The following is a 27,971-nucleotide window of genomic DNA, read 5'->3' on the forward strand; positions in this document are numbered from 1 at the left end:
GCCTTAATTAAGGGCCATAAATTAGAATTAGTAGGTGGATAAATCAGTGGTACAAGAAGAAGGATGTTTTATCACATCTTTATGCCCCGTTATTTTAAAGATAATACTACAGAAATTTTGTAGTGGACTTTATTATTACCGAACAGATTTTTTCACATATTTAAAATTACATACCTGGAGCTACTTACTTAGCAAAATGATAAAGGACCACTGTTGCATTCTGCAGTAGTAGCAATAAAAACCGCTCTCCTTTTGGGGACCAGAACCCTGTTCAAGTAAACTGTTTTGTTTCTTTCTTCCTTCCTTCCTTCCTTTTTTTTTTTTTTTTTTTTTAATTTTTCTAATTCATGTTCAGGTCATATTTCCCAGGTATGTGAACTGGAACTGCCACCCCCACAGCTGGGTTCCTGTCAGAGCTTCCTAGTGTTCTGTTGTATCTGTATGCTCGTAACTGATAAAGTAATAATAGCTGCCTTCAGCCTACCTAGAAAACCGCTTCTCAAAACTTTGTTTTATCTTCTCTATAGGAGGCAAATTCAGGTTTTGTTTGCTTGTTTGTTTGAGAAAAAGAGTGAGAGATGGAGGAGTGGCCAGGAGGGCAGAGGGAAAGGCAGAGAGAGAATCTAAAGCAGGCTCCATGCTAAGCATGGATCCCCATGTGGGCTTCTACTGGTGGCTCAGTCATGGCTCAATCTCTCAGCCCTGAGATCCTCACTTGAGCTGAAATACAGAGTTGGACGCTTAGCCACCCAGAAACCCCTTCAGATTCTACTTCAAAGTACATTGACTTATTTTTAGTGTGAGAATTGAAATTTCCAAAGTTGGGTTAAAAGTGAAATGTTAATCAGGTACATAAAAAACTTAACCAGATATTACATTCTGATAAGTACTAAGAGGTGACATATGAGCTATGAGAGATAAATTATTCGTTAGACAATGAAAAAAGAAAAGGTACATTCTTTGTATCTTATAAAATGCACTTCGTTTTCTCTGTTACCGAAATTATTTAATTTGTTAAGCTGATCTAACTTCTTTGATAGTTAGTACTCTTGCATATGATGAGTAAGGACTTAAGCATTTAAATGTTTTATGTTTAAGGAAGAAATAGAAGTTGAACTTGATAGATTTTGTTTTGATAAACAGAAACAAGAATTTCCTCGGCATGGACTCTCCAGAAAAGGATATAGCACCAACAGTTGTTCTCTACCTTTTTGGGATCAGAGATATTATGTTGTACATTTTTTTTTCAGCAGATAGTATCTCTGGAGATAAAAAAGAACTAGGAGTCAGACAGATTGTTGTTAGCTACAAGACCTGAGACAAGTTAATGGCAGAACCTGTAATTTCTGAGCAATGATTGTTGGCCTGAACATACCCTTTCCATGACACCTTATACTAGTTGCATGCATTAATTCATAAATATGGAATAATAGATACTCATTATTACAGTGTTTTACTTATGTTGGGAAGCACAAAGTCTGAATTTTTATATTTCCAGTTATAATAAAATCCCACTTCAAAATGGCTTTAAGATAACCTATCCACTATTTAGCAGGTAAGATAAATGGCTTCAGGCAGTATGTTAACCATTACTTACATTGCTCCTTAGGACTTAATTCCTTTCCATCTCTACCTTCTGCCTTGACCAATTAATTCTAAGGCTGGTTACTCTCAGGATTTTAAGATGGTGTCCAGTATCTCACTAGCCATGTGGTTTCTAGTTCACGTCAGGGCAAAAAGAGTGACTTTGGCCTGGCCTTTCAATAATAAGTTTTGGCATTTACTCCACTTGGACATGGTTAGGTCATATGCCTAATCCTTGGCCAGTCACTGTGGGCAGATGGAATCATCTTAGGTGAAACCAATCAAACTCTTAAGAAGTAATGGCAGGGTGGGTCTAGAAGAGGTGTAGATAGATGTTGGGAGTTGATGACAAATCTGTGCATTCCAAATTCCAAACTTGAACGTTGTTATTTGCAGTTCTTTTAATTTGGAGAGAGGAGAAAATGCCTGTTCAGTTTCAAGTTTAAAACTTTCCAGGTATTAATTTACTTTGATTCTTGACTGGCAAACATCATCTTTCTTTTCAGGTAATACCTCATAATACTAGTTTAAACATTCCATTATTATGAGCTAAAGAAGTGTAATTCTGATGAAATTTCATTACTAGAGTTGTAATAAAAATGTTTCCTCTTCATTAATTATGTAGTGAAGTTTATTGTTCGCGAAAATGAAACTAATATATTACTTTGTGGGATCTCCAAACAAAAAGCAGAATGGTACATAGTGCTCCATATTGTTTAGTGCAAATTTTAAGCTTATCTGTATGAAAACAAAACAAAACAAGGCTTAATATAAATTCAAAACTATATTAAATGCCATGTTTTAAAAGTTATATTTTGTTTATTTTTACACAGTCTTTTTTTGGTTGACTTGTATGCAAATGAATGAAGGAATTGTGTTCAAATGAAAATTTTTCTCTTTTTTAGGTTCATTCTTCTGTTTCTAGATTTAAATTTTTGGTTCGCTTTCTAGGCCCCCATACTTTTGCTTAGAGATAATGATTTACTTTATGTTATTGCTGTAATCTGCCATCAACTTCTGTTGCTCTTTTTAAGAAATGCTTCTTTTCTTTTTTTACTTCATTCTGTTTTTACTACCACTTCTTAGTTCAGGTTCTTATGCTTTGTAACTGACTTATAGTAAACAAATTCTTGCTGGGCCTTTTTGTGGTCAGTATGACCCTGGGATCACCTGTGTTAGATACATTTTGTTTAAAGTGCAGAATCCTAACCTGCACTCTAGTAATCCAGAATCAAGGGGACGCTGTTAATCACGTGTATCCTAGGAGATGTTAAAAAATCACCATTTTAGTCTCTCCTTTTTCTAGTTTCTTCTTTTAAGAGTAGTGGTTTCTAGCCATTCTTATGGCCCATAGTGACTGTGTCCAAGAATTTGAGTTCTCATACCATGGAGGAAAAAAATGTTTAATATTCACAAAGCAGAGAATAATTGTCTGCATTTTGTTAAAATTTCCTCCACTTAATTTTTATTAACATTGCAATATTATTTAGAAGTATATATTATGGCTCTAGTTTTAAAATATACATGAATAAAAATTTACCAGTAGTTGAATATTAAGTTTTTTATTATGCTAACTCTGAAATACAAAGATACTGAATATTACAAGGATACAAATGCTAAGTTAGAAGCACTGTCTTCATAATCTCATATGAGGTTATGAAGAGGGGAGAACCTTGGGTCTAGGGATATTGCTGATATTCTAGAGATCCACATCTTTGACATATCACTTTTAATTGTGTTATAGTCATTGAGAAGTAAGATGTATTACTGTTTGTGAGTGACTGCAATTGATTATGTTACTGCCTCTTGTAAAACATTTATGCCCTCCTGGGAATTCCATTTTCTGCCTACTAAAGGCCCTGCATTGTCAAGCTTCAGTATATTTTTTATTGCTCTCCTCCCTGTTCTTAAATTTTCTTCAAACACATTTGTTCTTTGTGCTTTGAATGTACCTTACACATTTTGCTTTGTCTTTGCTATGCCTCTGGCTGAGTTTTATTCTCTAAGGTTCATATCCTCTTTGATCCTCTTTCCCAACCCATTTTGCTCTTTCATTCTTTGAGCTCAGGAGCTCTTTTTATGTAGTAGGTACCATTTCATGCAGCCATGATTGAATTATATATGCTTGTCTTATTTCTCCAGCTGGACTGAAAGCTCCTTGAAGGTGTAGGCCATGTTCTCTAATTTTATATCTCCTAGGATACCTAAATATGCTTTGTGCATAGCAGTCAAATAAGAGGATGTCAGTTTCATTGCTAGAAATTTTTTTCCGGCTTTCAAGTAAACTCATCTAAATTGTGGTCTGGTAAATTTTTTATACTACTTTGCTTGTTTGCCTAAGAAAACATGCAAGGTGCCAAAGAATGTATTTTATTGTCTTTATCCAGACTGTGGATGAAACAGTAAGGTTTTAGATAAATGAAAGTAGTATTTTTGTATAATGCTTTATATTTATTTCTAGGCCTCTGTATAATTTTTTCTGTGCGTTACACATGCAGATTTATGTTGACATATATATAAATATGCTTATAGATATAATACATTTAGGTTTATATTTTTAATTTGCTTTTATTACTATAGCTTCAGTGTTACATTACTTCCAGCACTAATACTTTTATTCAGGGTTAAAAGTTAGCTAGCAGAATAATATATGATAATATGTATAGATTGTGTTTGACATAGTTGGATGAATTTTTATAGGTAAAAATTTATATGACGGAAAGGAAATCTCATTTAAGAAATGAACTGCACTATTTAAAATAGAAACCTGAGATCTTTTTCACATTGCAGCTGAGTTAAACAAATAATCTTTCCAACATTACTAAGAAGTGCATGTAGTTAAAAATACATTTATACATATTATTTTTAAAAACCTAGTTAACTTTAAAATATGTAAGTTTTCTTGTCGTTTAGGGTTCTGTGAAGCTGATCATCAAGAGGGTTGCAAATCATTGGTGGTTTCTATTTTCAGATTTCCACATCCCGGAGTAATTTGCTTTAATTTCACCCAATTTAACCTATACTTCACACCATCACCATTCAGCTTTAATAGCTATGTTCTATGCATAAGAAAAGCAGATAAATGTCCACAATTAGGCTGCAAATGATTACAACTAGTTAGGGCTTTATGAAGACAAAACTTAAAGGACTATGGCGCCAAACAAAGCCACAAAAGACGGCTGAAAATGCTGTCTCGAGAAGTCAAGTCTACCATGGCATTTGATTTATCACTTTTTTAGTTGATTTGACTTATTTTTAATATATTGGCAGGTGTGCTGACTCTGAGAAATATTCAGCTTTAGAGAATATTAGATTTTTGTTAATGTATTTTAGCTTTTAATTTATTTGCTTCCTGAATTTCAGGATAGATAAGCCAGATTGAATCCTGTTTAAAAAAATTACTCAGATAACATTTTTTACAAATTAAACATGGTTGGTTTGAAATATACTAGCATTTCTATACCTTGTCAGTGCATTTGTGAAAATAAGACTTTTCTGAAATGTTTATGTGTATGTTTAGTGGTCCTATCAGACATTTAATGGAAGTATAATTTTACAATTCTGTATACAATTCATTTCTAGATGGGTCTTAGTATGCAAAATATGTTCCTATAGAGTATTAGTTATGTAATATAGGTGCTCATATATAAAAGATCTAGAAATTGTTTTAGTCCTGTTTATGTGTGTGTATGTTTTCCTTCCTATATGTAAATTCTTGTTGATGGTTTGTGCACAGCATTTCATGTATAAGAAACTTGGTAGTGTTTTTTTTTTTTTTAAACCTAACTATTCATTTTACTATAAAAGCATGTCTTCTTCCTGCAGAATAAGATCTATCCTTTTTATTAATGTATCTCTGTATTTAACGAAGTTTAAGTCTCAGTTTAAAGAATGGATCTCTTCTCTCAAGAATTTTCAGTCAAGGGGTGCCTGGGTGGCTCAGTGGGTTAAGCCGCTGCCTTCGGCTCAGGTCATGGTCTCAGGGTCCTGGGATCGAGCCCCGCGTCGGGCTCTCTGCTCCGCGGGGAGCCTGCTTCCTCCTCTCTCTCTCTCTCTGCCTGCCTCTCTGCCTACTTGTGATCTCTGTCTGTCAAATAAATAAATAAAATCTTTAAAAAAAAAAAAAAAAAAAAGAATTTTCAGTCAAAATTTTGACACATTATTTTTTTCTTTTTAGTGAAGAAAATTCAAGGTTTTAGTTTAGTGTTTAGATTTTAGTCTTTAGTCCTTCTCTTAAATATTCTCTTAAATTGTACATAGGAGTAGCAGTACTGATGGATATTAGTTTCATTTTATAGTTTGCACATGGGATTATTCTTATAACTGAAATACTCCCATTTTAGAAATATAGTATCTACTGTTTTATTTATTATGTGAGAGGTAATGTGTATTTATATAAAATATGTACCTCTTCTAGGTAATCCTATTTTCTTAAATAATCAAATAGTTAAATAATGTCTCTAGTTTATTGCTGCTTAGAAGCCAAAATAAATGTAAATTAAAACCCCAGGCAACTTGGGGTTTTTACAACATATACATATATTCATACAGTTGCTAACTTTAAAAGTAATGCTCAGGAATTAATAGCATGTTACTTTTATAAAACCAACGTATGTGGGAAAGCATACTGAAACATTTTTAATGTATCTTTATTTTAAAGAAAGTAGTCAGCCCTCTATCCTATGAAGTAGACCAGTATAGCCATGGCAAGACAATACAGCTACACAGCTTCACAGTTGTATTAAACTAGTTTCATATGCTATATCATAAAACTTTCAGTCCAATCAGCAACTAAATTTAAATACTGCAAATTGTAGCAGCAAAACAATAATTCTGCTGATTAGCCCCTTTCCATTTCTTGTAAGTGAACTGTTTATGCTGTTGAGTACCTTTTGAAAAAAGAAAAAGCCAAAACAGCCTTGATTAGTCAAGGAGTAATTGGATGACTTGATTTTAGCAAGAGAATGAATTGGTTGATGATAGCCTGTAACTAAGTGTAGTGGTTCTGTTCAGATGAATACATAACATACAGTCATCAGATCTTGACAGGTATAACGTATAAGCAGTGCTAAAATGTGGTGGAGGTGGAGATAGGATGGAGGTGGAGGGGAATAAGTTTGCCATGAAGTCTTTTACTAGAAAACTTGAGGTAATATTTAAAGGAATTTAGAGAAACTTTCATATATTTTTTTACACTGGGGAAGGAATGGGGAGACTTGTCTTACTTTGTTTTACTATAGCTCCCATATTTTATGCTCTTTAAGAACTAAAGGATCATTTAACTTTCCTCAGGGGGATCAGTGATACCATATCCTTTCATTCTTGTTGAAGATCGTGGTTCATTAGGAGAGCCATGTGGGAAAGCCTTAAAGATTTCATTATGTTCATATTCAACTATTTAAAGTCTTAGTTAGAACTTCTAGTACACTGCATTCTTACTAATTTTCTTATTATTTTTAAGACTTTATTTACATTTATATTGATGATGTAAAGCTTAAAGCCAAAAAAAATTTTAATCTATTCCTGTGTACAGTAGTCCCCCCTTATCTGTAGAGGGTATGTCCCAAGACCCCTCATGGTTGCCTGAAACCAGGGATAGTACGGATTCCAATATATTGTTTTTTTTCTATACATATATATACCTACATTAAAGTTTAATTTATAAGTTAGGCATAGTAGGATATAAACAAAATAACTAATAACAAAACAATTATAACTATGTACTGTAATAAAAGTTATGTGAATAAAAGTTATGGTCTTTCTCTCTTAAAATACCTTACTGTACTGTACTCATCTTGTGATGATGGAATGTGATAAAATGCCTGCATGAGATGAAATGAGGTGAATGATACAGGCAGTGTGATGTAGTGTTAAGGTACTCTTGACCTACTGACAGTGCATTAGAAAGAAGAGCATCTGCTTGCAGACCTGGTTGACTGCAGGTAACTGAAGCCATGGAGTGGTACTACTGTGACTAGGCTTCTTCAATAAGCCTAAATTGTCATTCCTTGCCTAACCACTTCCCCTTTAACCCACCCTTTAATGTTTACCATAATGTACTACATGGGTCTAAAAATTTCTTTTGCATAAAATATGATATAACTTTGTTGCCAGGCAATGGAATGACTAGGGTGAACCTGCACAGCTAGTTGCAGTGGGGATAAAGGTGTGACGAGGTACAGGCCCAGCCAGGTCCATTCTGGTACTGTCTTTGGTTTGGCACCACCTGGTGGCAGTTGTTTGCTCTGGCCTAAATATTGATTGCGATGGCTGGATCTTAGGGTAGCAATAAAATTTTCTAGAATGCTCTCAGGCAGTTGGTACCCATTTTGTTGAGTCAGACTGGACTGGGTTGGAAGACTACAGGAATGCAGTGACCTACTTATATGTCTGCTCCCTAAGGTGTGATTGCTTGCCTCTCCTTGATTTCTTCAGGCCTTACCTGTTCTCCATGTTTCTGCTCTTGTGTTAGAGCTGTGGATTATTGTATTTAAGAATGTAATTATTTTATGAGGTATGTTATCTATCTTTATAGTACCTTTCATTTGTACCCACAAATGTGTTTCCTGTTGTTGAATGTGGATTTAGTCAAATGATCACTTTCCTCTTCTAATACCAGAGTCCTTCCTTTTCTATTCCTTCTACTCCTTCCCATTCATATTGTGGGAAAACTGGGTAAAAGCCATAATACATTGATATTATAGATAAAGCTATAAAATAGTTATTTTTAAAATTGATAGCCAGTCATTTGCTTGGCTGATTAATACCTGTCACATGTTTACATTTTTTCTAGCATTTAAACACCAGTTTCAAACTCTAACCGAGACAGTATTATCTCTTATCACAGCATTAATATACTTAAATATGGGATTAAAAATAATTTATACTTCTGTCAAAACCTGTACATGAATCTTAATCTAAATTTTAAATGATATCTATGTAACTCCAGTGTTCCAGTTTAAAATCTTGAGACTGTCTTTTTCCATCTGCTTATATTGAATACTGACCCCCTCCCTGCTTCCCTTCTTCCTGGATTTACTTTCTTGTATTAATTATGTGCTGATCTTTCTCCCCTAATAGATTATAAACATCTTTGAAGGCAGAGACTAATCTTATTCAACTTTTTCTCATCTCTGAAATTGGCCTTCCTGCTCCTGGCACCATTCTCTTTGTGATTAGCATTCAGTAAATGTTTTTAAAATATGTCTTATAATTGTATCTTTAGCTAGGTATTACATACCTCCAATTTTATGACTGGTCACATTTCATTTTTTCTCAATTTGTTACCATTCTTCCTACCCAAAAGATACACAAAAATCTTTGTAAAGATTTTATTTTATTTTTTTAGGTTTGATCCTTTCATATTATCTTCTGTAACTAGTAGTCAGCAGTCTACTGCCTTGTATGTGACCATCAGTATCTCTCCAAACTGTTAGATCTGGTACAAAACTGATAGAATGATTTAAAGAGAATGTGAGTGAATAAGGAAGCAAGAGCAAGGTCACAAGAGTGCTTCTCTGAAGATCTCCATTGGCATTTAAAATGTAAGAGAATAATGTGAGAGATTAAATTTCAACACTTCCATCAGTGTTATAAGTTTTCCATCAATTGTAGGGGTGCATGGGTGGCTCAGTTGGTTAAGTGTCTGACTGTTGATTTCAGCTCAGGTCATGATCTCAGGGTTGTGAGATGGAGCCCCATGTTAGACTGCACACCTCCTTCAGATTCTTTCTCTCTCTCTCCCATTGAACCTTCTCCCCATCTTAAAAAAAAAGTTTTCCATCAATTGACATCTGCATATTTGCACCTGTGGTAGTATCTTTTTGGTTGCTATATAGGACAACCTTTGTCTTTTAGTGTACAGCAGTGGTTTTCAACTGTAGCTTAGCAATATCTGGAGACTTTTTTTTTTAAGATATTATTCTTCAGTAATCTCACCTGACACGGGGCTTGAACCCATGACCCCGAGACCAAGAGTTGCACACTACACCAACTGAGCCAGCCAAGCATCCATTTGGAGGCATTTTTGATCTTCACATCTGGAGTGCATGCTTGTGTGTATGTGTGCATATGTGTAGGTTACTAGTATCTACTTTGTAGAGGCCGGGGTGCTGTTAAACATCCTATAGTGCACAAGCGAGCCCCCCCCTCCCCCAACAGAGTTCTATGGCCCAAAGTGTTAGTAGTGTTGAGATTGAGAAACCCTGGTATAGACTTGTTTTTAGCTTTCCATTTATCAGTAGAGCTAACATATCCTAGTTATGTACTATATACCAGGCACCATCCTAAGATCTTTATATATATTTTCATTTGTCATCTTCAGAGCAATCTTATGAGGTAGGTATTATGTTTTTTATATTTTATAGATAAGAAAACTAAGGCTGAGAGAAATTAATGACACAACTAATGTATCAAATAGTCTGAAACCCAGGTTTGAATCCATATAGTCTGATTCCAGAATCTGTGCCCTTAATCACTTCTGCCACACTTATATTTCCATTCTGCTTGGAACGTCCTCTTGACTCTGCTTCTGTTTGCTGTTATCTGTCCCTGAAAGTCCTCATTTGTATTCAAGCCTTCCCTCCTTAATCCTGATTTGTGCTGATTAATCCCTTCTCTCTCCTTTTCTTTTGCATTTATTGATCTTAAGTTTATAGGTATGTTTTTTCTTAATTTGATTTATACATTTTAAAAATCATGACATAATACACAATCCAGTACAGTACACCCAAGAATTTCTCAGAAAAAACTAAATGAATATTCATCACTAATAATCAGCGGTTCAAAGGTGAAGAGATGAAACGCAAAAACTTCTCACATCTATTATTGCAGTTTGCTGTGTTTTATGTTTTACTTACTCTTTTAATTTGTGTGATTGACATGCTTAGCTCTGGCCTCTTTGAAATACTTGCTAAATGTCTTATTGTGTGCTGGTGAAATTGACTCTTTGCTGTTGCGCAGCATGTCTAGCTTCATCTAGAATCTATAGTTCCCCTCTAACAGTTTTTCATTCTGAGTGCTAATGAGTGATTGAAACATTCACTCACTCATTGATTCCTTTATTCTTCACTTCACCTAATGCCTAATTGTGTATCAGCTCTGATCAAGGCACTGGAGAGCACTGAAAAGGCGTATAAGACAGAATTCTCGAGCTTAGGTAACTAGGAGATAGAATCACATATTCTAATACTAGATATATATGCTACAGATCATGTGAATAAAATAGATATTGTTAACAGTTCAAAGAGCAGATATGGTTAGAGAAGGTGCCGTGGAGATATCATTTCAGTGACATCTAATTAGGGCCATGAAAGATACGTAACTTTTTTTTTTTTTTTAAGATTTTATTTATTTATTTGACAGAGATCACAAGTAGGCAGAGGGGCACGCAGAGAGAGACCAGGATCCCTGCTGAGCAGAGAGCCACATGTGGATCCCAGAACCCTGGGATCATGACCTGAGCTGAAGGCAGAGGCTTTAACCCACTGAGCCACCCAGGCATCCCTACATAACTTTTCTTGAAAGGCAGAAATAGGGAAGAAGACTCTTCCATGCTGAAGGATTAGTAACAGCATTGAAAATGTAAGATGAAATTACTGAGAATGGATCAGTTTAATTAAAAGGTGAGCTATTAATGGACACCACCATTAGAAAAATTAAAGCTCTGATTTGCTCTTTAGTTTATATTGTGAATGACAGAGTCCTCATGACTCTAGTTTTTGTTATGTCTCTTTGCATTTTTTTTTCCCCTGCTTACAACATAACTCTGTAAAAGGTATAAAAATGGATCTTCCCAGAAGCCAGATTTAGGGCAGTATTAAACCACTAATTTTACCATACTTTATTTCGAACACGTCCTTACAACTCCTCTTACGACTCAGGGATGGTAGACATTTAGACGTGGACTCCTCTAGAATTGTCTTCTAAGGTGAGAGGAAATTAAACCATGTATTTTAGGGGCGGATTTGATTTGTTATGGAAAGTATATATATCTTTGAGGCCCGGGGAAGGAAATGGGTAAAAGTAGTGACAGTTGTTGTGAAGAACTTTCTGGGATTTGTGAGTCCATAGAAGTTTGACTTCAATTGAGGGTTTGTGGAAAGTGAGGATGGGGTAAGGCGATTTTATAGAGGTCTTTTTCTACAGACAGAAGGTTGAATGATGTTTTAGAAGTTAGAAAGTTAGTGAGATGGTTATGAAAAGGTTAATACAATTAAAACTGTTAGCTCAACATTAGAGGTAGACCAGAATTTTAATAAATATTAATTTAAGTATAATTGAATCATTGATTTAGGTTGCCTTTTATATATTTAAAGTATCTGTTAAATAGAATGAGTAAGAATATTATTGAGAGATGAATATTCCTTTTTTTTAAGGTACTTTTCTGCCTACTTCTTTGGAAAGAGTTGATATGCAAAAAAAAGTTGATAATGTTTCAGCATCTAAAAATGTAAAAACCTTAAGCAATTGAATATAATTAAGTACAGGTGTTGACTCTGGGTTATAATTCATAATTTTTAAGTGATTTTAAGGATTCTTTAATGGTGTGGATATCTAATTATAATATAGTACAATAGCAGTAACTATAAGGCAGAATTTTTTAGTGTTCTGTACCTTCAAAGAATTATATTGTATGATATTGTAATAGTGTTTCTTTTGATCAGTTAACTGGTATTAGTAATAACTAAAGGCTTTTTTGCTTGCTACTGCATTACTCTAAGCTTCAATTTTACTGGTTTTCATGTTTATCTGTGTCTTTTTTCTCTTCTTCTCATTCTTCCTTCCTAATGGTTTATTTTTGAGTTGCTACTTAAGAACATCATTTTTAACTTATATGAACTCTTAAAATTAGGAGAAAATAATAAACAAAAATTTCTGAGGTGTCTCAAAACCTGGCTGGCCTACTTTATTGTTCTCTCCTAAATATCTATTTGTCTCAAAGTTGGAGGTGATTTTTTACTTCTAATGTTGCTTGATTATTTCCATATAAATTGACTACTTTGTTAAAAGTGCTGCATAAGTCACTTATAATTTCTGTAATTTTAGATTGGTCTCCCAAAGTCAGCACATGTGCATTTTATTTTATAAAGCTTTTAAAAAACCTTGGTTAATTTTTTAATATGTCAGGGATGGTGGTTTTTCTTCCTCTTGGCTAGGATTTAGTTTTCCTATAATGAAAGCAGAGAGGAGAGAGAAGAGAAGCAAAGCAAAAGCAAATTCTTTTGACGACTCATAGTTCTATTTTCTATTCCAGCATTATACAATTAGCTTGAAGCATAGACTGGATTATTTTGCTATATCTCAAATAATAGGTTTTCTCCTGAAAAATGAAGGTTAAAGACTTTAAAGGCTACTTTTGATTGATTTGTTATTGTAAATAAGTACAACCCACCAAGGCTAGTTATGCTATTCACTTATGCCATTGCATCAAGTAATTGACAGTTTGCGTTACTAGACCAATTATTTTCACTTTTATATGTTTACAGAATATTTATTTCTCCAGAGGTCTATAAATATATCCATTTAATGTAATTAAAATTTGATAGATAGAAGCGTTTTCATTTGTTTAAAACTCTGAAAGCTTACAGGCTTAAATCTATATCCTTTTTAGCAGAGTTTTGTTAGCAGAATGATTTTTTGGTTCTTTTCTGTATTCCCAGATTTTCCTTGTTCTCTGATATCTTTAAGAAGGCAAATTGATTTTTCAAGTAAACATAATAAGTCAAGAAGCCCTTTTCCACTTTATAACTTCAGGAAAGTAGCTTAAACTACACATCTTATTTACACAGAGATAAATATTACAGGCTTGAGGTCTAGCTATGAATTAGACTCTGTTTTTGCTCAAATTGCCTTTACTGTCAAGAAGAGAAGGGGCTTTTTGTAGATTAAGACTAGAGTTTTAAAGTACACCTGTAAACCTGGGCTTTAAACTACACTACTAAATCAGAGCACTTGGAGTGTTCAATAAACAGTTTTAACTCCTTCTTTAAACCACTCTTCAGCACCATACAATAAGGAATTTTTGTTAGGTCATTTATAGAAAATAAATGGGAACTGGCATTTTGTAGTGTTTATGAATAAAATTATTGATGTTAAGTGAGTTGTCAATACGAATTTAACTCCCTTCTTTCTCTTTAAATATTAATGACCTGTAGAATTATAAGAAAGTTGGGAATCACAGTTCTGACACAAGGTAGGACTTTGAAGAATGGATTAGAAATTTAAAGATTTTTAAAAGCAGGATATCCTTGTCTTGATTTCTAGCATTGTATTTAATACTATTTCTTCTACTGGTTTAGGAATGTGACCCCTAACCTTTTAGTGATTTGGGGTAGGACTCTGGATTAGAATACAGATGTTCAAAACTTTTTTAAAAAAAGATTTTATTTATTTGACAGAAAGAGATCACAAGTAGGCAGAGAGATAGAGAGAGAGAGAGGAAGGGAAGCAGGCTCCCTGCTGAGCAGAGAGCCCCATGTTGGGCTGGATCCCAGGACTCTGGGATCATGACCTGAGCCAAAGGCAAAGGCTTTAACCCACTGAGCCACCCAGGTGCCCCCAAAACATTGATTTTTTACCACGTAGGAGAAACTGGAAAGAATGTGAAGTAATGTGGCGTACAGGATGTTTTGGTGCTATGATTTAAGATTCAGTATATTTGCATAATAATTTTTTTCTAGAGTTTGTACTGCATATTTTTATTTTTATTAGTGTCTGTACTTCAGTTATGTAACGCCTTTTGGTTTCATGCTTGATTTGGGTTTTGACTCTTACATGTGTTGATGTTACCTTAAATGCAAATAAAGATCACTTGGCGTGAAGCCTTGTTATAATCTCTCTCTCTCTCTCTCTCTCTCTCTCTCTCATAGCTTTTATCTAGTTGACATTTTTTTCTTTGGCTAAGTCTCACCATTCATTCTGCCTGCCTCATATCTCCCATCAGTATCCTAGTGCACTTTGGCAGTGTAGTTGGAGTACAGCAATTCTCTTTTAGTTGGTTCCCTACTTCTGGTTAGCCTTTCTAAATATTGCTTTCCATTTGTTACTACCCCCAAAACCAGTGTTGGCTCCAAGTTGAGATCCAAACTCCTATTCCTATCCTTCACACCCACCTGATGTAATAAACTTTTATCTTCTACTACTCTTAAGTACAGTTTCTCACTATACTCAGCTTTCCAGTAAGCCATGTTCATTTCAGTCTTTATTTTTTTCTCTGATGCTTTTCCCTGTTACTTGTCATGCCTTTTTTCATCTTCTTTACCTATACTATTCCTTTCCTTTATTTAAAGGCCTTGATAATTAATTATAAATTAAATCTATACTTAAAGTCCTTAATGAGTATTATTCTTTTTATTAGATTATATCTTTTTCCAAGCACATTGTCCAGTCATTGAAACCAAGGTCCTACTTTTTGATTTTTGTTTTTAATTCTCAAAAGACTTAGCACATATTTAGATATATTAGCAAGCTTTCTTTAAATGGGGAACTTAGGGGCACCTGGGTGGCTCAGTTGGTTAAGCTTCTGCCTTTGATTCAGGTCATGATCTCGGGGTCCTGGGAAGGTCGTGATCTTGGGGTCCTGGGATCGAGTCTCACATCAAGCTCTCAGTAGGGAGTCTGCTTCTCCTTCTCCCTCTGTGCTCTACCCCTGCTTGTGTGCTCTCTCTCTGTAATGAATAAATAAAATCTTAAAAAAAAATAAGAAAGGTTTTTAAAAAAGACTTGTGCAAACAATGCACGATCATAAAAAACTCTAAAGCGAGATGGAAATGTTAAAGAAATTTTTGAATTGCTCAATAGCTCACTATGCAGGAATTATTTTGTTAACATTTGGTCAGTGTTACTGAAACAATTTTATATAAATGTGATCATTAGTGTGATCATTAGTATGCTATTTTAAATAGAATTAAATGTTCTATTTAAAATAGAATACTACGGGGCCGTCTGTATGGCTCAGTTGGTTAAGCAGCTGCCTTCAGCCCAGGTCATGATCCAAGGGTCCTGGAATCAAGCCCCAAGTCGGGCTCCTTGCTTAGTGGGGAGTCTGCTTCTCCTTTGCCTCCTCCTTGCTTGGGCTCTTGCTCCCTCTCTCAAATAAATTTTAAAAAATTAAAAAAAAAATAGAATACTACATTTTATTTTATTGGGTTTGAAAGAAAGACAGGGTTTGAAAGAAAGAAAAAGGGCCAAAGTAATACAGAAGAAATGACTGAACTTCAGGTAAATCTTCACAAGAATATGTTCTCTTACATGATCCCAGTAGAGTTAAGAAAGAGGATCATGAGAACACTAAAAGATTGGAGAAACTTTTTAAATTACATGTTTCATCTTTATCCATCTATTGATCCCATATTGGGAAAGAGAGGAAATTAACACACTTAAGTTTTTAACCTCCTTTTCCTTGTCTCTGAATTTTTGTGTTATTCTTAACTAGTTTATAATACATATGTTCTATTTTGTTAACTTAATTCTTGTCATTGTTCAATCTTACATGTTAGAGGATATTAGTGCAGAGTCTGTTTGCTGTTAATCTCTATTCCCGTGAAACTCTACCCTGAAAAACAGGCTGGTTGGATATAAAATTCTTGAGTCCCAGTCTCTTTCTTAGAACTCTAAAGATGTTGCTCTTCATCTTTGGTATAGAGCTGCCCTGGAGAATCCTGAAGCCTTATATGTGACTTGATGTTACAGATTTTGTTCTTAACACGTGTGGTGCCGATGATCCCTATCCCTTGCTTTGCCGGCATGTGGTTGGGTAGTGTTCTTTTCAGTGTTTATACCGGGTTACTTGGAATGTGAAACTTTGAAAGGGGCTGTGATTTCTAAGTGGGCCATTTTCTTGAATGATAGATCTTACTTTGTCACCCCTTAGTCTCTTTTGTCAAATTCTCTTTCCCATCAAACATCAAGTGTTGGAGTGCTCTCTTCACATGACATCATCCAGACCCATAATTTTAAACATATCTGATAACTCCTAATTTTTTATCTGCAGTCATGACCTTTCATCCTACATATGGTCCATCTCTAAAATATATTTCTTGTCCAAATGTTTCTCGTTTTCTCTATTTTATTTCAAGTTATCATTCATTTGGTCATCTCTCCTATGTATTACAACTGCTACCTCCTAACTGAGTCTTTCTGCCATCATTCTTGTTCCCTCCCTTAAAGTCTCTTCTCTTTCAAGTAGCCAAAATGGGCTCTTAACAGAAATCATATCTTATTACCCTACCTCCTCATTACTTAGTTAAAACTCTCCAATTAGTGTCTTCCCATCACAGCTAGAATAAAATCCAAACTCCCATGACTTACAAATGTATGTGAACTGCTTTACTTCTCCAGCTTAACCTCTGTTTATGATCCTCTGTTGTGGTTCACCCACACTGACCTTATTTGTATTTCTGAAACACTTGAAGCTTGTTCCATTTTAGGGATTTTTAAAATTCCTTCTTAGAGCTTTTTTCCTGCAAATCTTCATATTACTGCCTCCTTCTGGCCTTTCTGGTCTCCGCTCCAGTGTCATCTTAGAGAGGCCTCCCTTACTATTGTAGTTAAAAGTATTGCACAGCGGCATGTCCACTCCCCTATTGCAGGTACATACTGTGTCCTATTAGCTTATCTTATACGGAATGATAACAAAGAAGTTTTAAACATGAGATAAAGTCCTGTCACCAAAATGACCATAGTTAATATTTTCAAAAATTTCTTGCTTTCATAAAAAAAAGTGTGATCTCACATATTTTTACTAAATTAAACAGGAAACTTTGAAAGTAATATAAGTGGAAAATTAGTATCACTTGCTAAAATTTAAGATAAAAATAAATACAATGAAAACTGTGTATCCATTAAATTTTTTAGCCTTTCGAAGCTCTGAGACTGAGGTCTGCTCTGTTGATAAAAAGATGATTTTATAAATGTTAGATAGTAAAGACCAACAGCTTCAAATTGAGATTTTGTCTTTGACATATTGAGAAGGACTGAAGAGAATTGAGATGGAAATAACTTTGTTGCGAAACAGTCAGTATGATATAGAATAGTCTTTAAGAGGAGTAAAGTTCTCTTCTTTATCAGTACAGTGTTTCCCCCTAAGAGGATCATTGTTTTAATTAAAGTGAATTTGAAATAAATAATTTTGGCCATGGACTAGGGTAAAAATGTTCTGGTGAACTAAGAGGAATCTCTGTAAATTCACAAAACTTATTTTAACCTATTCCAAGATTAATTGAATGACGTGAAATATTACTCAAAGCTAATGTTTGAGTATGTTACTATGAAATTTCTTCTAAATTACTAACTACTGCATCATTTGAAAAAATGCTATATGCCTCAATTAATGAAAGAGTTTATGTGTGGGGCTTTCTTTCTTTCTCTTTCTTTCTTTCGTGAAGATTTTACTTATTTATTTGACAGAGAGACACAGCAGGAGAGGGAAGACAAGCAGGGGAGTGGGAGAGGGAGAAGCAGGCTTCCTGCTGAGCAGGGAGCTTGGTGGGGATGTGGGGCAGGGCTCTGTGCACTCCCAGGACCCTGGGATCATGAACTGAGCAAGGCAGCCACTTACGGACTGAGCCACCCAAGCGCCCTTGTGTGGGGCTTTCTGCTAAGCACTTTACATATGTTATCTGATTTAATCATACCCATTCTCTAAGAGGTAGAAATGTGTTCGTTTTAAAGATGTGAAAATAAGATCCTTAGATGTTCACTTATTTGTCTAAGATTTTATAACTAGTAAGCCTGTCTGACTTTAGAACCCTTACTTTTAACCACTAAATCTTGTACTAAAATAGGTAAAATGTGGAAGAATGCTCTAATGTAAGTATACAGTGAAGTCTGTTGACCTAGGAGTGTATCTTTGGGAAGTAATCTCTAACTTCTTAGAAACTTCCTAAGAAATGGGAAGTTGCCCATAGGGCTACTAAATTTCTGTAGTTTATATTTTATAGCTGTATTACGCCTCATTTCATCACAAGGCTATTCAGTTTTAAAGGGTAATTTGAGTGTTCCCTTCACTTATTTTTATCTTAGTTTTTGGCAATATTTATTATCAAAAAAATTTAAATTCTTCTCATAGTATGTTACCACCTTACATGCAAATGAATATACTACTACTACTGTTAATAATAACAACAACAATAACTTTCAGGCATAGGAACAACAATGCAATCCAGAGTGTATAAGGTCTGTGTTTTGAGTTTTTTCTTACAATAGGGGAATGGATTAGTGACAATACAGTCATAACTTCTTTCCTAGCCAAATCCTTAACAGACTCCAAGCAAAGTGCAACCTAGAGGATAATTTAAAGGTTATAGGATAGACAAGTGGTATTTACCTTTATTCTCCTTTTCTGTTTGGATTAATTCAGATGATCAGAAAGCTTTATTTTCTTTGCTTCCAGAAGAATTGCAGTTGCTAAGTTTCTCTCTGTTATCTACTTGGTTAAAATTGAGGGTTGCAGTTAAGAAATTGTCATTTAAAACCTGCTGATAGATTTACTGTTGTTGAGAACATCACTATAGTTAACTCATTAGTTCTTACATAAAGATGACTATATAGGATATTTTTCATTTGGAGTGTCATAAAAAGTGTAGTTATTTTTATAACTGAACTGACCATAATACTGTCTTTGTTGCCCTGGCATGAAGCTTTCATTTTTATTTTCCTATTTTATTGTATCGTTTATGTAAGATGCCTCAAAACATGATAAATATTATTATGGTTCCAGGAAGACTTTTTTCATACTTTCCAAATGTTCAAAAAAAGTACCTAAATCATTGTGTATTTACTAGTAAGTGTATTTACTACTGTATTTACTAGTGTATTTACTAGTAAGTGTAATTACTAGTAAGATATAACATACATCCTCATTTCTTGCTAATTTTGTTCATATAATTTGTATGGCACTATTTAATATACCATCAGTTTAATGCCAAGAATACTTTTAAGTACTTATATTGTAATTGCAACAATATAATTACGTTTAAAAATTTATATTACTGAATAGTTGTACATTGAGATACAAACAGCTTAATTATTTTTAATTTTAGAAAATTATTTTTTAAAATTCCTTGTAACTTGTAATGAGAATATCTTGGTCTTTGGTATGGAAGAATGAGCTATGGTCACTGTTTTTCTCTTGTTAAGCTCAAACTGTCTCTCATGATTCCTGTGATATCTTTATCTAAAATAATCAATGCTTTATGTTTGAAAACATCTCATTTTGGGTATATAATCTAGTTGGTAATTTAAATTAAATTAATTTGTTTATAAATGTGTTTTTTATTTTGTGGATATGTCACTGCTTTCTATTTATAATATTTCTCAGTATTTGTTCATTTTTGTGATACTGTTCTTTATCTGGTAATTTGAGTAAATCCCAGTTGAATTATGTTGCCACATTATGTCTTCAAAAGGGCATAAAGTCAGTACACATGCTTCAGTAATATCTGGTTGTTTTACCCTTATGTTTCCAGTTGGCAATTTGAAATTATGGCTTCAACTGCACTTTAAATATGTGATAATAGCATGTGTTTCTAATAAGGGCCAGCACCGTTTTGTTCAGATCGTGTGAATGGTTGTCACTCATATATGACAAATGCACCTTCATCTGCTTCTTTGATAGCCCCCTAAAAACCATACCCTCAAATCAGGCCGATGAAATTAGCTGCTGTGTAAATTGTGTGTCTGAGTGGTTCATTATCTAATCACCGTCAGAACCACAGTGATAAAGTAGATTGAAGCAGGGAAGAGGTCTGCCAGATGATTTCACCCACCCCCCCACCCCAAATCCGGTTTCCCTTGGAAACCCTAATAGTGCGGTTTAGAACTTCAGGCTCTCATGCCTGGAATTCAATATCTTTTAATGTACCAAACCTGAACATAGCAGTAGTTCTGGAGCATAATTTTCTATCTGTAAAGATCATAATTTTATTTATTTCAATCAGTTTTTGAAATGTTGAGGCTCTTGAATTACTGTTTGGTTGCTAATGCCCTAAATATTACGAAATAGGACAAAAAATATATATACCATGTGCTATGGTATATATAAATTGTTATCTGGTATGAATAAATTGTTAACCTTCTAGGAAGCTTTAATGCCTTCTGTATTGTTTATTGGACTGCTTCTCTTTAATTCATTTTAGGTGCTTTTGAAGATGATGATATCACACATGTTGAAGGAAGTGTAGATCCTATTCGAGATATAGAAATAATACACGAAGAACTTCAGCTTAAAGATGAGGAAATGATTGGGCCCATTATAGATAAACTAGAAAAAGTGGCTGTGAGAGGAGGAGATAAGAAATTAAAACCTGAATATGTAAGTAAAAATTTGTAGCTTTTTTGATACTTGAATTCATTTTTTAAAAATAATGCATCTAATAAAATAAAATACCTATTATTGTTATAGAATTTTAGAATCCAAGGATATTTTCTGTTAAAAAAATCATGGAGAAACTTCATTTTCTTTCGGCAACAAAGAGTCATTATAACAGACTATTTAAGGTGTTAGCAAGGCATAGTAATTTACCAGTATTATTAGGTTTTCATATGGTTTCTATGTATAGTCTCAAGTTTTAATGTTAGAGTAGGGTAGTTTTATGATGAAAAACATGTATTTCGAGCAACAACTGAATATATGGGTTTTGTGGATTTGAAGAAGTGATTTATGAAAGGAATTGGTCTTCCATATAGGTTGACTGAATGAATGTACTATTAGAAAGACAGTTTCAATCTTTATGAAGTAAAAACACATGTCATTGTCTTTAATATTCAAATGTATTTTTATCATATTGTAGTGAGTAATTGTTAGTAATATATAATAAATGTTTCAAAATCAGTTTGAGGCTTTTAGTTTAAGTATGATCAAATGGTCTACATTTAAAAAAGCAATGGCCTTAATTATGTATTTTCTTGGGGCACCTGGCTGGCTTGGTGGGTGGAGAGTATGATTCTTGATCTTGGGTTGTGGATTTGAGCCCCCTGTTGGGTGTAGAGATTACTTAAAAAAAAAAATTATATATTGTCTCACTTATTAATATCTTCCCTAATCTGTACTTGCTTTTTATGTTTTCCTGTCATGGGAAGAACTTTCTTTTTAATTTTTCATGTATTTTTTAATAGATGTGTTCATTTTTAATTTTCTTATTTCTAGACACTTTATCTTTTCTCTTTTTTATTTATTTGTACTAAGTTTGGAATACTCAGTTGATTAACAAGTCCAGCACTCTTTTTATTGTTGTTGTTGTTGGAGATTTTATTTACTTATTTGGGAGCTAGAGAGAGCCGGGGGAGAGGCAGGGGGAGAGGGAGAGAATGTAAAGCAGACTCTGAGCTCAGTGCCAAACCCACTGAGGAGCTTGCTCTCACAACCCCAAGATCATGACCTGAGATGAAACCAAGAGTCTGACACCTAACTGACTGAGCCGTCTAGCGCCCCAGGAGTTCTATACTCTTAAGGAGGAAATCAATTATAGAATTAGCCTCTAAAACTTGAACACACTCTCAGTAAATTATGTTTGATAGTGCCTGGTCTTGGAACAGGGAGGCCTGTGTTGGGCCACTGATTTCTCTGGTAGTCTGGAACAAGCCCAAGTCATCTTGCTTCTCTCAATATCATGGCTATTACAGTCATTTCCTATTCATGTAGAATAGAGGAAGGAGAGAGATGTGTTTGAGGGGACTGTATAAGATGTAGGGTAGAGAAGGGGATTAAAATATGGGTATGAAAGATATTCCTTTTCAAAAGGAAAAAAGATTGTGAGAAAGATGTTGGGATTGAAAGCAATTCATCTGTTCCAAACAGCATGGTTACTGATTAGAGTAAATTCTTAAGCAGTCATCTCTTAATTTATTGAAACTTACTGACATCCTTATGTCTTTCAGAAGCATACTATCTTAAAAATAAAGTTATCAATGTTGCTTATTACTGAAATGGGAGAAAGGGACGTCAGGTTCTTAAATTCTTGGGTTACTATTTCCTGGCATTTTCCTCTCAAAGAAAACTAGAATGTTGAGTCCTATTTTTAGTTCCTTATAACAATATTTTCTTCTTATTTCTAAACATATTCCTATAATTTCTGTACATGATTTGAAAGCATTGCTTTTGGACTTGTGTTTACAGAAAAATCTGAACACCTTCTCCCCATTCATTTTTTCCTTTCCCCATTCAGCTCTTCCGGTTAAAGGGAAAGTATTATAAGCTGATTTTCTAGTTTCCCAAAATTGTGCTCATTCCCATCGCTTACTTCCCTCATATTGGATTCTGCTGCTTCAGAATGATTTATAGATCAATGTTTCTTAACGTTTTCTTCATTTTCACTGTCCCCAAGGAAAAAATTAATTAAAATTTAAATTAATTTAATTTCTCACTAATGAGATAAAATTAAATACTAACGAGTAAGGATTTGTTGGGTAGGGTTGAGCTTTGGAGGGCCACAAGCTATTTTAATAACTAAGTATTTTTCACCCACAAGAATCAATCTTTTACCCCTGTATCAGTAGTATCACCCTTACTGAGAAGGTATGCTACAGATTCTTGTAGCAAACCCAATGCTGGTAAATATAGTAAAATACATGGCTGTTAGAACTTTTTTTTTTTTTTAGTTGTTAACAAAAATAAGATTTCGGTTGAATCAGTGACTCAATTTGAAGAGAATTAAAATCTTTTACAGTACTGAATCCTGTAGTGCAGGGACATCTTATTTTTCTTATTTATTGAGCCATGCACTGTTGGACATGTTTTATATACGTTATCTTATTTAAACCTCACAACATGCAGGTATATATATTATCTCCATGTTAAAACTGAGGAAGCCTAAATTTCAAGAGGTTTTATGAATTGCTTTGGATTTCATAATTAGTAAATTATAGACCAAGTTTTTTCAACCAGATCAGTCTGACTATAGGACCAATAAATCTTTTTTTGTTTGTTTTTAAGGTAAGCTCTAGGCCAACATGGGGCTTGAACTCATGATCCTGAGATTAAGAGTCGATGCCCTATTGACAGCCAGCCAGGCACCCCTGTCTTTTTTTTTTTCCTTTTTCTTTTTGTAAAATTCCAAAAAAGTGTATGGACCTCATAATGTATTTAAAAAGTAGTGGTAAAATAAAGTCTAGCAAAACCTACTTGCATGTGAAGAAATAGAACATTATTACACCCAAATATATCCCCATTACTTATGAGTCTTAACATTCTTCATCTTCCCACAGCTAACTGCAGTTCTGAAATTTATAATAATAATGTCCTTGCTTTTTATACCAGTGTATGTGCCACCTAAAACAGTATGAATTCATTTTTCCAGATTTAAAACTCTATATAGTGTCATGTTGTATGTATTTAAATGAGCATTTTTCACTGAACATTATTTTGTGTACTCATTCATGTTGCATTTACCTTTAATTAATTTGTTTTCCTTACTGTAAAATATTTTCTTGGAAGAATATATCATAATTAAAAAATCTTTTCTACTGTCACTAAACATTTGAATCTACTCCCCCCCCCCCCAAATTTTTGATAATTATGAATAATGCAGCTGTGAACACTTTTTTATATCCTGGTGTACATAAGGGTAATTTAAGGCAGGTATCTGGAAATAGGAGTGTATATATACCTTCAACTTTCCTAGATAACACTGTTTCTTACTGTATGGGAGTCTGTTCTGTTGTCAACACTTGTTATTGCCAGATTTTTTTTTTCATTTTTGCAGTTGGATACCTGTGTGATGATATTGGTTATGGTTCTAATTTGCAGTCCTCTATTTAAGAATGGAGACTTTTTAAAATATTTGTTGACTGTTGGATTTCCTCTTTGGTGAAGTGCCAGTTCTAATTTTGCCCATTTTCTTTTGGATCAGTGTCTTGTTCTCATTACTTTGTTAAAGTTACATATATATTCTGGATACGACTCATTTTGTTTTAAATGGATTGCGAATGTTTTCTCCCACTCTTTGGCTTTTGTTTTTGCTCTTTTTATGGTATCTTTTGATGAACAGGTCTTAATTTTTAAGTATAGGGCGTTTTGTGTCTTAAGAAATCTTTCCTACCTTAAGGTCATCAAGATGATCTTTTATGGTCTAAAAGCTGTATTATTTTACCATTCACATTTAGGTCATTAACCTACCTGGAATTTATTTTTTGTAAGTAGTGTAAGGCAGGCATTGACTTGATCATTTTACCCCACATGGAAAATCTGTTATTCTAGCACCATATTTTTAAAAGACTGTCTTTCCCTACTCCTATTAAAGTGCCTCCTCTGTTGTATATCAAAGAGCTGTGGTATCATAGCTCTTTCCTGAGGTTTGGCAGATGACCCCAGGTAATAGTGGCCAAAAGCAGCAGTAGGATGTCAACACTGTTGAGTGTTGGTGAAGGTGAGAAGGGGAAGATAGAATGAGGGGTTGATACACAGAGTCTGGCTTTATATGTGTTCACCAAATCATTTCTATAATTTCCTTATCCTCTGCTGTCCCTTTCTTTAGTCTAGGTCAGGGACAGTTAGTCCTTAGACTAGCAAGATCACCATTAACTGGGGGGCTTGTTAGAAATGGAAATTACAGATCTTCTAAATCAGAATCTCTGAGGATATGTTTTAATATGCTCTCCTATTGGTTCTTAGTCATGCTAAAGTTTGAGGTTCATTGCTGTACAGTGGGCAGCACCTCCAACCCTCTTCTTGGTGTGGTGCTGCCTCATTATCTTATTAGGTCTTTGGTATTATAAGTTATTTCCTCCATTTAGACCTGTTTTATAGTTGTCATTAGAGAAATTAACTCTGAATCACTTAGTTCATTATTATTGAAAATGGAAGTCTTGGCAAAGATACAACTGTAGTGGTCTGAAGGGGCACCTGTACCCCCAATGTTCATAACAGCAATGTCTACAATAGCCAAACTATGGAAAGAGCCCAGATGTCCATCGACAGATGAATGGACAAAGAAAGTGTGGTATATAGATATACAATGGAATATTACTCAGCCATCAAAAGAATGAAATCTTGCCATTTGCAATGATGTGGGTGGAACTAGAGGGTATTATGCTAAGTGAAATAGGTCAGAGAAAGACAATTACCATATGATTTCACTTGTTTGTGGAATTTAAGAAACAAAATAGGAAAAGCATAGAGGAAGGGAAGGAAAAACAAAACAACATGAAATCAGAGAGGGAAAAGAACCATAAAAGACTTAACCACAGGAAACAAACTGAGGGTTGCTGGAGGGGAAGAGAGGGGTTAGAGGATGGAGTAATTGGGTGATGGGCATTAAGGAGGGCACGTGATCTAATGAGCTCTGGTGTTATATACACCAGTGATGGATCACTGAACTCTACCTTTGAAACTAAGAACATAGTATCTGTTAATTAATTGAACTAAAAATATTTAAAATGCAAAAGAAAAGAAAATGGGGGTCTCAGGGCACCTGGGTGGCTCAGTCAGTTAAGGATCTGACTCTTGATTTCAGCTCAGGTCCTGATCTCAGGGTTGTGAGGTAGAACCTGCTTAAGGTTCTTTCTCTCCCTCTGCTTCTGCCCCTCCCCACCATCTAAATAAATAAATATTTAAAAAGAAATGTAAAAAAATAGAAAAGAAAATGGAGGTCTCCTAGATACAATTTTGCCCTGATAACAGTTGATGACAGCTGGTGAAGATAGAAACCAGTTTAACTAGGGAATGATGTTTGAGGGTAGATTAATTTTGTAAGTAGTTAATTTGTACATTATATATATGTATTTTTTTGTAACTACTTTTGCCTTAAAAATAGAGTCACAACCATATTTGTAGTAAAACATTATGGAAACCCCCTTAGTCATATTAATAGTAAACATCTGGAAAGTTCAAAAGTTTTAAGAACTAACTATTTAGAAAGGGAAGTGGGTGATTAGGATGACTACCTTGAATCTTTACACTTTATACCTCTCTGTTCTTTGATTTTTTTTTTTTTAATAACTGTGTTAATTTTTTTTTTTTAATTTAGAAAAAGGGTCTAAGGAAATTATTTCCTTTTGGGAAGAAATTATTTCTTCCCCAAAGAGTTCAATGTGTATACATTGTCCTTAGCTTTTTCTGATCTGTATTCATCAAGTTGTAATTTTAGCTTTGTACTGGAGAAAGAATTTTGAAGTTTGTGTCTGAACTTGGAAAAGGAATATGATGCAAGATGTGAAGCTGGAAGAGATACATATATGAGAAGTTGCAGGCTTTAGGATCCATTCCATCTTCACTCACCTGAAAAATTATGTGGAAAATGTAATTTATAAACAAAGGTTAAGAAGAAACTCTTTATGAGTTTTCCCACGACTGTTCCATTTGGAGTTGCAAAGCCATTTTGAGTCAAATATGACACTCTGCCTTTTCATGTAAACTTAATTTAGTCTTAGATTGGGTTTCCTTAGAAATAGACACTGAGGCAAGGACTGGAGTGCAGATGGTTTGTTTCTTTGGGAGCTGTTTTAGGAGGCTCACTTCAGGGAAAGAGGAATTAAGAGCAGGAAAAGAAGGAAAACAAGTTTAATTTTGTTACATATTGTTCAATATGTAAACAAGCAGGTAGAAACCTGAACAGTTGGGGCTCAGTCCTGTTAGGGACCTCTGAAAAACAGTGTAGAAAGTGTCTTATAGTTTTTCTTTGGAATGATGAGGAGCCTGGGGTGATTATCAACTGATTTCCCTCAGTCACTGGTTATGGGCTGCTCCTAGGATTGTTAACTCTCTGGCACCTAATGTCCGTGTGGTCTCAGTATGCTCTTAGGCAGAGTTTTGGAACCTTACAGCAAGAAGCCATTAGCATGTCCTGAACTTGTGAGGGGAGAGGGGATATGGACAGCCAACAGTCTCTGTGTACATTCCTTCACCAATGTGCTTTGAATTTTTTGTTCTAATCATTGTATGTATTTTTGGTTATTTGAGGGGATCACAAGTTTAATTTTGTGATGCTTTATATTTTTCCTTGGTTCTGATTTATCTCTAGTTTTCCCAAGACCTATGTGATTATATTAACTATTTCTTGTAGGGTTTTAAAGATTTTATTTATTTATTTGACAGAGATCACAAGGAGGCAGAAAGGTAGGCAGAGAGAGAATGGTGGTGGTGGTGGGGGGGGGAAGCAGGCTGCCTGCTGAGCAGAGAGCCCCATGTGGGGCTAGATCCCAGGACCCTGGGATCACAACCTGAGCCGAAGGCAGAGAGGCTTTACCCACTGAGCCTCCCAGGCGCCCCTCTTGTAGGGGAGTTCTAAAAAAAAAAAAAAAAAAGTTTCCTTACATTCTCTAACAAATGGTCTAAAAGTATAAAATGATTGGTAAGCCTTTAATTATACATAGATCCTAGGCTGTAAAAGAGGTAACTACCTGAAAGTTATTTTAAAAATTAGGTAAATCATTTTGTTTACTAGATACCTGAA

General features: G+C 34.5%; 1 protein-coding gene across 2 annotated transcripts in view; it reads left to right on the forward strand.

Annotated features, from left to right (window-relative positions):
* OLA1 (Obg like ATPase 1) overlaps window positions 1–27,971 on the forward strand; it is a 175,588-nt gene that overhangs the window by 84,706 nt on the left and 62,911 nt on the right. For both annotated transcript variants that reach the window (XM_059167010.1, XM_059167009.1), the window contains one exon: window positions 20,721–20,896. In XM_059167010.1, coding sequence (XP_059022993.1) covers window positions 20,721–20,896 — 176 coding nt within the window. The remainder of the gene's footprint in view (window positions 1–20,720; window positions 20,897–27,971) is intronic.

This window comes from Mustela lutreola, chromosome 3, assembly GCF_030435805.1.
Source record: "Mustela lutreola isolate mMusLut2 chromosome 3, mMusLut2.pri, whole genome shotgun sequence".
Taxonomy (NCBI): Eukaryota; Metazoa; Chordata; class Mammalia; order Carnivora; family Mustelidae; genus Mustela; species Mustela lutreola.